Source organism: Petromyzon marinus, chromosome 34 (assembly GCF_048934315.1).
Source record: "Petromyzon marinus isolate PM22_M1 ecotype Great Lakes invasive population chromosome 34, UKy_Petmar_22M1.pri1.0, whole genome shotgun sequence".
In the NCBI taxonomy this organism is placed as follows: Eukaryota; Metazoa; Chordata; class Hyperoartia; order Petromyzontiformes; family Petromyzontidae; genus Petromyzon; species Petromyzon marinus.
The window spans coordinates 12,477,604-12,490,352 of NC_133700.1; the positions used below are offsets into that span (position 1 = coordinate 12,477,604).

The 12,749-nt window shown below is 47.1% G+C and overlaps 1 protein-coding gene across 3 annotated transcripts in view; it reads right to left on the reverse strand.

Moving 5' to 3' along the window:
* The window catches only part of LOC116948735 (zinc finger protein Helios-like), a 72,591-nt gene that overhangs the window by 17,539 nt on the left and 42,303 nt on the right, over positions 1–12,749 (reverse strand). Inside the window, exon 1 of one of the 3 annotated variants that reach the window (XM_032965761.2) lies at positions 7,103–10,349. The exons of the other annotated variants lie outside the window; for them this stretch is intronic. Coding sequence (XP_032821652.1) covers positions 7,103–7,142 — 40 coding nt within the window. The 5' untranslated portion in view covers positions 7,143–10,349. Of the gene's footprint in view, positions 1–7,102; positions 10,350–12,749 lie in introns of those variants that run through there. 3 annotated transcript variants of the gene reach the window in all.

Here is a 12,749-nt window from a genome sequence, read left to right on the forward strand (position 1 = left end):
CTAAGGGGGGGGAGGGGGGGGTTCCTGCACCAAAGGTCCGTTTAGCCCTCGCGATTTCGCTCTGCTTAGCGATGTGTCACTGTTATTGTGGCCTCCCATTACAACAGCTCTACTACTCCTCCCCCCAATCTGAATTCAGCAAGAGTCAGGCCTGGGAGGTTTGGCCAATTTCGTGAATGAATGAGTGCCTTGCTTGTGGGAGAAATCCTGAGTGCAAGAAAACCCTCGCGTACTAGAGCATAAACACTCAAAGGATTGCACGGATAGATTCAACAATACATTTCTGTACACACCATGTTCTGGAACTCCCTTCCCCCAGGCACCCGTGCCATCCACTCCCTGCTTCCGTCCATAGGACAATCACCTGTAATGGTCAGGTAGGACGCTAACCGCTGGTCTCGCTCATCCACAGCACAGCCCGGTTTACCACTCCTCCCTCTAACCCCGTTCAAGTCCAGACTCGACACCTCCCTCTCGTCCTCTGCCCATGTCCGACTCCCTCTCCCAATAACGTCTACGTGCCCGCTGGTTCGGGACGGCGTCTTGAGATGCGGTCGCGATTCAGACACCGCTGTATAAATCGACCTTGTTAGTCTGTCGCACGATACAACGGCAAGTGTGCGTGAACACGTAAGGGCACGTGTGTATATAAACATTTAAGTAGAGCCCTTTGTACATACAGGGTGGTCCAAAAGTCAGGGCACATGGGGTTATTTATTTTCTAGTTTGAAAACTAATTTATCTACGAGTGCTTTTTGTGTTTAGTTTCTTGTGCTTCCTGCCCACCTCCGATTAGCGCGGTTGAACACGTGCAGTGCGAAAGAAGTAAAACAATACGTACGTTTGCTTTAACACTGGCATTAAAACATTATAACTGTTTAGTATTAAAGTTAATGTTTTATCGATTATCATTATTGATATCTACGTTTCTTCTTCTTCCTGTGGGGGTCACCTCAAATATGAGACAACAAAACATATGGGATGATGATGTACACAGATTACACAGCTGTCACCTTAACAACAAAAATAATCCTGAATTAATTTCAAAAGATAATTCATGTGTGCATTACTGTTATTGGAAGTCCGTATGACGATTTATTAGAACATATTAAATAACCCTATGTAATGTGTTAAAATAAATAAATATAACAATCCCATGTGTTTTGAATTTTGGGTCACAGTGCATAAACACGTCAGATAAACGCAAAGTGGACAAAATACAGTCACAGCGTGTACACAACAGCATACACAACAGTTTACACAACAGTTTACACAACAGCATACACAACATTTCGATTTAAAGCTTTCGTGACTGCAATGATTCATCTTCTTTGGTTCTTTCGGTAAAGTCACGTAGAATGAGAATAAAATAATAAATTGATAAAATAAAATAACACAATAATATTCTCACGACGTTTCGGCCACAACACAAGCGGCCTTCATACACAACAGTACACGAGCAGCAAATGTCGAGACACGAGTGCACAAATTGTGGACACCACATTTGTAAACATGCGGACTTTACACGGATGCATTAACGAGAATAACGTTACGTGAATATGTATCGCACACAGCAGCACACGGGTGTGCATTGGTCAGGATGGTGTTCCAGATGTCTCGTGACCCACAATTAATTGAGCTGTAACATTTGTCTCCTTTGTTTGTTCATTTCTGTTTTCACACCAATCGGTATACGAAAACATTTACGTTTAAGAGAATTGAATGGGGTCACAATACATCTGGACCACCCCGGTACAAAGCACATGTGGCCAGTAGCGAGAACACGATGGACGCATAACCGATGCACACATTTCCCCGGTGATCAGGGATACATACAAATGTATTAAAATATATATTTCACCATGAAATAACGACCAACCCCCCATACGTTGCACTTTCCATCAAAATAAAACATAGGAGGCTGTTTCCTTAATCCATGAATAATCCTGCGTTAATTACAGTCATTAAAAAAATGTTCTATGGAACCTGTGAAGAGTGTAAAAGGCGTACTGTACACACACACAACCGAAGTTTGAAATTCCCAGAGAAACGCAAACAAATAAAAAGCAAAGCGGTCGCGCTCAGCGCTGCCGCGCACCTTTGGACTCGGCGCGGCCCCGCACACAAAACAACCCCGCCGGCAAACAGCGCAACCCGGGACGAGGCGACACCTGGGACTGGGGCTCGCCGGCCGAGTGGCACGGGCAGGCGGTACAGGAACGCCGTCGACACGAGTATCGGACAGAGCCGTGTTCTTCAGAGGAGAGGGGGCCACTTTCGCCGATAAGACATCGTCAGTGCGAGGGCCGCCACACGTTTGAAACCATCGGGTTTGACACCAGGGGCCCGCCAGTGGCCCGTGGGTCTTACAATGAAGAGCGCTGGGAACAGCGGAACAATGAAGAGCGCTGGTATAACAGTGGAACAATGAAGAGCGCTGGTATAACAGTGGAACAGTGGAACAATAAAGAGCACTGGGAACAGCGGAACAATGAAGAGCGCTGGGAACAGCGGAACAATGAAGAGCGCTGGGAACAGCGGAACAATGAAGAGCGCTGGGAACAGCGGAACAATGAAGAGCGCTGGTATAACAGTGGAAAAATAAAGAGCGCTGGGAACAGTGGAACAATGAAGAGCACTGGGAACAGCGGAACAATGAAGAGCGCTGGTATAACAGTGGAACAATGAAGAGAACTGGGAACAGTGGTACAATGAAGAGCGCTGGGAACAGCAGAACAATGAAGAGCGCTGGTATAACAGTGGAACAATAAAGAGCACTGGGAACAGTGGTACAATGAAGAGCAGTGGGAACAGTGGACCAATAAAGAGCACTGGGAACAGTGGAACAATGAAGAGCACTGGGAACAGTGGAACAATGAAGAGCACTGGGAACAGTGGAACAATAAAGAGCACTGGGAACAGTGGAACAATGAAGAGCGCTGGTATAACAGTGGAACAATGAAGAGCGCTGGGAACAGCGGAACAATGAAGAGCACTGGGAACAGTGGAACAATGAAGAGCGCTGGTATAACAGTGGAACAATGAAGAGCACTGGGAACAGTGGTACAATGAAGAGCACTGGGAACAGTGGAACAATACAGAGCACTGGGAACAGCGGAACAATAAAGAGCACTGGGAACAGTGGAACAATAAAAGCACTGGGAACAGTGGTACAATGAAGAGCACTGGGAACAGTGGAACAATGAAGAGCACTGGGAACAGTGGAACAATAAAGAGCGCTCGTATAACAGCAGAACAATAAAGAGAGATGGTATAACAGCGGAACAATGAGGATAATTGGGAACAGCGGAACAAATCCGCTGGCTGGACCCGCACGGAGCTCTCGGGAGTTGACGGGAAAACAAAAATGAATCGCTGCCACGGAGAAGGCACAGGCGGGGGGTGAGTGATCGAGCGAGAAAGCTCCGCTTTGGGGTCGCCAGCAACTTGATTAAATAAATAAATAATCGCGCCTTTAAAAAAGTGCCCCCGCGGCTTTTAAGATTCCCATTTTTAGTTGTTGTTGTAAAGGACCTTTGAGTGGCTGAACACCACTCTGGTCAGGTGGCACAAGGGCTGAATGCCCAACTTACGAGCGGAAGGTCAAGGAGTTCAAAGCCGAGTCCATGATCGACTCAACCCATCATCATCATCATCCGTCCGCAGTGAATAAATTAAGTACCCCTTTGTGGGAAATCAATGAGTGGTTGCCATGTGGACAGACTGGTTCTTGTCAGAAGAATACTGAATTCCCACCACTGTCTCATCACCAGTGATGGAGATGAGCAAACACCGATCGCTCAATTGAGCCTGGGGTGTGAAGGTTTATATACGAGAGACGTTCGAACATTTGAAGGAGATAACTCGGAATCCTCACCTGCGGACGCCACTCAGAGACCAAGATGAGTGCGATGATGATGATGAGGACAACGGCGATGATGACGATGACGACGACAACGGAGGGACAATGGTCACCGTACATCGACTGTTGTCTTGAGCGTGCACGCACGCACGACGCATAAACCTCTCTCGAACAAAGCCCACGCCGAGACCCTCACACCCGCCTCTACCTCGATGCCCAGCGGAATTAGGAAAAAAAAAACCCCCCCAAAAATCTTCGACACAATTTAAATTTTCTGCCTCCAGTTCAGCTACGCAAACGGCAGCTCAAACAGCCCCGCGCGGCTGTTTAACGCCGCGTTTTGTTTGCGTGACAAGACGGAAACTCCGCCGAGGTTGGGAGCGTAACCTTCGCGGTTGTTGCCAGCACCCTGTGCAGGCATTCCTCTAGAAACCCACGCAAGTTACCTCCACCTCTTGCCCGCCTGTATTCTCTCAACAGAGGCAAAGTCAACTACGGGACGAGGGAGCCACTTGGCTGCCCTAATAATTTGTTATATAATAAAACGCGCGCGCACACACACACCACTTTATGTAATTATCCCCTCTACAATATCTAAACCTTCATCATCCACTAACCCACAAGACAAATCGCGTTTCACATCGTCGGCTCGCGCACTCGCAGAAGAAACAGAAACCACCGACAGAAACGACACTTTGAGCTTTGTTCTTCTCACCGAATGACGTGATCAGCTAGACGAGTGGTTGTTTCGTTTGCTGTCCTTCCCCCGCACCTCCGAGTAGCACGGTGCGAAAGAAGAGCAACGTACATCAATCATATATATACCTTGCTCGTCAAGGGGTCGTGGCCAAAGTGGCAACTGCTGCTGGGCCGGGCCTTTTGAGTGGCGTCCCCTCGCATGCCGAGAAGTCCCCCATCACCACCGTCACATGGCCGTGCTCACGGTTCACAACAGCCGACCTGCTCCCGTGCAGTACTCAGATTTATTCTCGCACACGCTAAATGCTGCTTCAAAAAGCGAATTGGCCAGGCTCACAAAAATGCTGAAACATGTCCTTGTGCTTCGTCATTAATACAAAAATATTTTGTGAGAACAGATGTCAAGGCTTCCCTTGCTTCAGCTGAGGAATGGCGGCACTTTCTGCAGTCAAACCGGGCTCATTGCTTCCCTATTGCTTTATACAGTATATATATACATAAATATATACTGCCGCACGTCAACTGTGTACAAATTAACTTCTGAACGGATTTCCCCGTTCACCACAGAGGGCCCTGCAGACCTGGCTCGCAGCTGTCCGCTGCCCCGACTTGGGTGGGAACATCGTCCTCCATTCATAAAGTCACCAAAAGCCCACATGGGCATTCACATGGCATTCACATAGCACTCACATGGCACCGGTGTGTCAGGTTTACATCATCAATGTGACATCGCGTGCGCATGCATGTTCGCACCCATACGTACAAAGGCAAAGACCCCCCTATAGCCTTAATCGCCTGTTGGGGGTGGGTGGCCAGCACCATGCCCGGCCGCCTTTGTCTCCTCAGTGGCGATGTTTCAAATATTCCCCACTTATATTCTTGGTTCTTTCGGTAAAGCCACGTACAAGGGAAACAATGAAATAATAAAAATATAAAACAATAAAATTCTCACGACGTTTCGACTGCAACACAAGCAATCATCATCAGGTGTGAAAACCACAGCAAGAAAATTGCAGTCGAAACGTCGTGGTAATTTTATTGTTATATATTTTTTATTATTTTATTGTTTCCCTTCTACGTGACTTTACCGAAAGAACCAAGAATATGAATCCCTACAGTCACGAAAGCTTTAAATCATATTCCCCACTTGTTATTGGTCAGAAGCAGAAACTGAACTCCGGGGGCCGGGTGCGCTAACCACTACACTCCCGCCCCCCACAACACATACACAAGGACACGCACACACACACCATGCGAGCCAGCCTGGGATCTGTGTTCCCAAGGCTGTCCTGACCACACACAACTTCCTCTTAATTACACCAAATGACACCTCTGCTCACCGCAGCACTCTGAGCCACAGTCACAGCATTCCATTTTCTGGATGTGGCATCCCATTAACTAAATCATCGTAATTTGTTGGTCACTGTGTCCAGGCGCTACTCCCAGGGTCAGGTCACAGACAATGTTTCTCCATGCTTTCTATTTCTGTCCTCACCACCCTGTCCTGTCTTTCCCAAGGCCTCCATGACACCGTCTTTTAAATCCATCCGTGGCCTTAAACCATGGCCCTCTTCGCACTCCATGGATATTTGTGTTCCTAACACGGTCCTATTTTCCCAACATTTTCAAAGAAATCACACTGCAGCCGCTCGGACACTGCAATAAAGAATTGGACGAAAATCATAAATTCCTTTTCGACTGTCGACCTCCGTTCCACGGATGTGCGCACAGATTTACGAAGGCAAGCGAGGCTCCCAGACGAGGACGCGCGAGACAGATCTAAGAAGACGGCGGCAAAAAGACGGCCTGCGACCCATGGCGAGCATTCGAACGATGGTCGACCAACTTTTCACATCTATTTTTCTGCGTTGGATGACGCCACGGTCTTCTTCAGCTACAACCACTTTTGGCGTCAAGGCCACATTTTCTCGTGGATTAATTCCAGAGCACTGTCGGTAAATGGCGCGTACGTTTGTTTCGTTCAGGGTTGTGCACCGCGCGATTACCACGGGGCTGATTTTCATTGCAGGGTAATGTTGTTGGTACACGTTACGGCGTGAACTTTGATGACCCCTCTCGAAGGAGGGTGCCCATGCTCTACCACATACCCCACAGAGCAATGGGCATGCAAATCACAAGGCAAGAACTAAAGCGTGGCCTATAACATGCCATGATCGCAACATGAAATAATTATGACACAACTTAATAATGCTGCAACAACAACATTTGTTATTTCTCTTGAATGCATAGACCGCTTCCTGTGCAGCGTGCCCTATGGATGCACTGGCCACAGGCATCAACACTGAAATAATTACAATTATTCGATATCAATGCAGTAACAACAGACGAACTTCCTGACATAACTTTCCTCAGTTCACACTCGGCGCCCCATCTGCGCTCCAAACTATCCTCCTCTTCCCCTCTGTCCATCTCCCCCACCATCGCCTATGCTCCACGCTGTTGCCGCTACACCTTAGCGCAGCTTCTTGTCGCTGTTGTCACACAGATCCCCTCCGCCCTCTCACACATCCATCCATTCACCTTTGTCCGCAACCCGCGCTCCCTTGCCGCTGTCCGGCATCTTGAGGTGCTGCTGCTGAATTGAGACTCGCCGCCGAATTCGAATTCTTATCGGGTCACATATCGCTCACGACGCAAAACCTCACTGATCCAAGGCATGACAAAAAACTAGCGCGCCCTTTCGCTGCTCTCTCTCGTCCGCCGGCCGCGCTCCAAGCGAGTGCGCAACCTGCGCACGGCCCGCACAGTGGCGGGAGAGCGGGAGGTTCCCTCTCGCCGGGAGCCCCGAGAATTTCTTCCCTTTCCTACGTGGCTGCATTGCCGTTGGGGGGTGGGAGGCGCGTACCAACCAATCACGGGCATATTTTTATTATTATTCCACTACGCCGTTCCGCTCACTGTACCGACACTGGCACGAAACGAGGGTTTGCACCACAGGTGCCCTCTGCCGAGTGTGACATTTTTTTGGGTTTCCCCAACTTGTTGTCTTTTTTTGGTTCGTCAGAAGCAGTTTGTTGCTGTACGCATTCAAGCGCGCTGTTTGGTCGCAGCACGGAACTTGTTTGTCTGCGCAATTTGAGATTCCACGGAAAGATGGCGAAGCTGCATTCGCTGCAGATGAACAAGCCGGAAGTGAATTGGCAACTTTGGCACCGAGGGTGGTCCAATCTTACCGAAAGCAATGTCCAAGATGAGTGAAAAAAATTACTTTTGCCTCTCCACTGAATGGTTTAAACAAATTATCCCTGTAAAGTCAAGTGATAAAGTTCCCAAGCACGGTTCTCACTGCGGCAACTTCGCGCCCGTAAAGCAATGGGCCCGGTGATGCTCCATACACACGGTGCACGTTTATGCACAAAAGCTCCGCACAAAACGACGCTATTGTGGAATACGTCTATTTTAAGAACTTTTTTAAATTCAGAATGCGTCTGGCGCCACGCCAACAGTGGCCACAAAAACTCCCGTCCCTCAGCTGCTGCTGCGCAACGCGCCTTGGCTTCCCCCCGGAAACCTCGGCTGGAAAATCCGGTCCCGGGTCCCCCGCGGAGTTGCTCAAGAAACCCACGGCTCTCTCCCACTGGGTCTCAGTGGGGGGGCCCATTCCATCGGGTACAGGGGGCACTGAGTGAGGGGGGTGCATGGGATGTGGGACCACTCTGTAATGGGCATGGGGTGAGATCATATGGTGAGGGGGGCATGGGGTGAGGAGTATGTGGTGAGTGACATGGGGTGAGGGGGTTGTGGTGAGAGGCATGGGTTGAGGACGTGGGGCGACAGCGTGGGACGTGGGACGTGGAACAATGAGGCACCTGCCACCGCTGGCTTCTGGTTTCTTTCTGAGCGACCGCGTCGGCCACTTCACCGCTATGAAATTTCGCCACCGGGGCTGGAAACTTCCGAAAAAACATTTTTCATTGGGGTTTTTGAAAAAGAAAAAAAAAACTCAATCCAAGTGGAAATAGAAATTTCCCGTACATGCACAGGGCCCGTACACACGTCGCCTAACTTAACAGCACCGCACGCCATGCCGGATAAACGACAAACGCTCTCGCCAAACCAAATCCTACAAACCAGAGCCATTGCATCTGCTCCCGACATAAATAATCCAAGAGGCCCCTTATACTAGCGTGGGACCTCATCGGGAGATATAAATGCAATTATTTTGCAATAAATGCCACTTGGGCCAAAGCGATAATATTATTTCTGTTGTGCAATCAGAGAAAAAGCAGAGATGCGCTCTTGGTTTTAATGTTGTGACTGCGTGTACACGATTTTCTGCGTTTATTGACTTCATTTTAACGTCGCGTCGGCTCGTGAAGGCCAACTGCAGGTCTACGGGGCCCAAGCCACATCGCATTCACATTATTTGCTCGTGTTTGCAGTTTCTGCACCAAGCGATGTAATGCTGTTAGAACACGACTTGGGATTGGAACAGCGTGCCACATTTAAAAAAAGTGCCCACATTGTCAAAACATGTATAGTAGAACTGGCATTGGCAGAACGGTTTGTCAAACTCTGCCTTGCAAACAAAAGAAGATACCTTCAAACTCGGGAAATGTGTACAGTTAATAATCTAATTTACATCTCTTTATCAATCCACTGCTGGATTGAAGGCCTCCCCACACAGTATCGGTCATGGGGATTATTTGACCATGGAATTATTTGACCATAGCATTCGGCTCAGTCTGGGTTGGTAAAGGTCCCTTTAGACATCACTCATCACTGATGTTAGCCATCGCCGGGCGTTGAATTCTGACTGTTGGGCTCTTAGCGCGGCGCACTCACCACTGAGCTGGAGTGGTTTGTCAAACCCTGGCAGTGAACAAACAGACTTGCAGCCAATGTACGTAAGGAAGTACAGTAAAATAAAGAGATCTTTACATATTTCATTATCTTACACTTCTGTTCACATTCGTATTTAGTTTTCACTGCGATTCATCGCAGGCTTCACTGCATGAGATAAAACGTCCGGCACGACCCTCACCTGCTTCAGTGAAACATAAATTATAAAAACCAGCGGTGATTAACTGTACCCATCAGTGGCGCGGTGGCGGTGAAGGGGACGCAATCTAATTGAGCGTAATTGGGGTGGGATGGCCCCTCCGTGACCCGGCCAGTTAGCAGGCGACGGAGCGCCGACGAGTGTAATTGCGCCGATGATTTATCCACGGGTCCTGCTGTCCACGAGGCCTCTCGGAAAAGCTCGTGGTGGGCGTTTCTCAATCGGGCGCGACGCAAAATGGCCTGCGCGTCTCCTTCTTTGTCCTCCGGTCCAGTTTAGCCGGATATTTTGTGGAGCAAAAGTCACATCAAAGGGGCGTGTGGACCAGTTCCGTGGCAAATATAATCCATCACGAGGGCTGCGAGCGGGCGCCACGTTTTTGGGCAACGGCGAGTTATTTTTTCTCTCTCTCTCTCCCCTCCTCCCGTGTCCTGAGATGCCCCCCCTGGCGAGCGTCGCGCCAGTGACCGTCGCTTCCTCAAAAAAGCGCTGAGGGAAGTGTGGTCTCCAGTGAAGAGCGCCGGTCCCGGCGGCCCCCTTGCCCAGCCCCAAACACACAACCAATGCCACCAATGCCCCCCTTACTCGGAGATCGCGTGCCCACACCTGCAGTGCGGGCGTGTCTTGTTGCCGCAACGTGGGGCTCACCTTCCGCCCCCCACCCCACATTCGAAATTTCTCCTGCACGGTATCCATGCCGCGGTTTTCGGGAAGCCATTGGTGACCAGGCTAAGCCCATAAAAACAGTTAGACTTGACATTACGGGTTAATCACAGGTGACTCGAACCCAGGAGCTCAGTCGTGTCAGCTCAACGTTCTGACGTATGACCTACCCAGCCACCATGTTTAATGAAGTTTGACATCGTCACTTATGGTACGTAGATAATTAGCATATCACGATGCACTTATTCAAACAGGCATTCACGCTAAGGAGATGCGCGACTAATGTTACGTGTGAGAATTGATATATTTTTTTAACGTTGCATACAAATTCCATGAAAATTGTATTAAAATGTAGGATAATGGGGCAAGAGAAATCTTCACATAAGACAATAACACGAATGAGATAAAAAAAAAAGATTACTGAATTGAATTAAAACACAATCCATAACTCTTTGTTTCATGGGAGGAAGTAAATTGTCACACTTATTATAACTGTGAAAGAACATTATCACTCTGTGGGCCTTAAGAAATGTTAAATAGTAACTGAAGCTATGGATTTAGGGAAGCTGGGTGTAAGATGGCTCGATATAAAAAAAAACATCGTGCGCAATTTTTATCCATAGACTCGTTACGGGAATGGTCTTTGGGTTATAAGCAAACCTTGTGAACAATAAGTATTTTATTATATTCTTTGGGTCTTTCGGGTAAAGTCACGCAGATAGGTAAAAAAAATAACAACAAAACATTACGACGTTTCGATCGCAACACAAGCGGTCGTCATCAGGAAAAGGGGGTTAGCTTCTAAAGGCAAACTGTTGATAAAGGTTTGAAACAGCCAATGTTGGTGGTGGGCAGCGACCACAACGGTGGTGGGTTTTCCACCAATCAAAGGGCTGGCAAGTAAAAAATGAGCACGTTAATGTAACATGCTCCACGTTCAGCGCCCTGAGGTGGTTATGTTAATGTGAGAGATTAGCTTGTTAATGGGAGAGAGTAGAATGTTAATGGGAGAGATTAGCACGTTAATGTGAGAGATTAACATGTTAATGGCAGAGTGGAATGTTAATGTGAAAGATTAGCATGTTAATGGGAGTGGAATGTTAATGTGAGAGAGTAGAATGTTAATATGAGAGATTAGAAAGTTAATGTGAGAGATTAGCATGTTAATGGGAGAGAGTAGAGTGTTAATGGGAGAGAGTAACATGTTAATGTGAGAAAGTAGCATGTTAATGGGAGAGTACAATGTTAATGGGAGAGAGTAGAATGTTAATGGGAGAGAGTAGCATGTCAATGTGAGAGATTAGCATGTTAATGGGAGTGAGTAGAATGTTAATGTGAGAGATTACCATGTTAATGGGAATGAGTAGAATGTTAATGTGAGAGATTACCATGTTAATGGGAGTGAGTAGAATGTTCATGGGAGAGAGTAGAATGTTAATGTGAGAGATTAGCATGTTAATAGGAGAGAGTAGAATGTTAATGTGAGAGATTAGCATGTTAATGGGAGTGAGTAGAATGTTCATGGGAGAGAGTAGAATGTTAATGTGAGAGATTAGCATGTTAATAGGAGAGAGTAGAATGTTAATGTGAGAGATTAGCATGTTAATGGGAGTGAGTAGAATGTTCATGGGAGAGAGTAGAATGTTAATGTGAGAGATTAGCATGTTAATAGGAGAGAGTAGAATGTTAATGTGAGAGATTAGCATGTTAATGGGAGTGAGTAGAATGTTCATGGGAGAGAGTAGAATGTTAATGTGAGAGATTAGCATGTTAATGGGAGAGAGTAGAATGTTAATGTAAGAGATTAGCATGTTAATGGGAGAGAGTAGAATGTTAATGAGAGATTAGCGTGTTAATGGGAGAGAGTAGAATGTTAATGTAAGAGATTAGCATGTTACTGGGAGAGAGTAGAATGTTAATGTGAGAGATTAGCGTGTTAATGGGAGTGAGTAGAATGTTCATGGGAGAGAGTAGAATGTTAATGTGAGAGATTAGCATGTTAATGGGAGAGAGTAAAATGGTCATGGGAGAGAGTAGAATGTTAATGTGAGAGGTTAACATGTTAATGGGAGAGAGTAGAGTGTTAATGTGAGAGATTGCCATGTTAATGGGAGTGAGTAGAATGTTAATGTGAGAGATTAGCATGTTAATGGGAGAGAGTAGAATGTTCATGTGAGAGATTACCATGTTAATGGGAGAGAGTAGAATGTTAATGTGAGAGATTAACATGTTAATGGGAGAACGCAGAGCAGCAACCTCGAGCTCAGCGAGCGCGGTGGCTGTGTTAGGGTGAGAAATTTAACCTGTTAATCTTCTTTGGTTCTTTCGGTAAAGTGACTTTACCGAAAGAACCAAAGAAGATGGATCATTGCAGTCACGAAAGCTTTAAATCGAAATTTAACCTGTTAATGCCAAATCAAAGAGCCGAAAATAACAACATCGGAAGGTGGTAGGATGGGAACATCACAGCCAGTTATGACTTAAACTGGTTGATAACGTCCT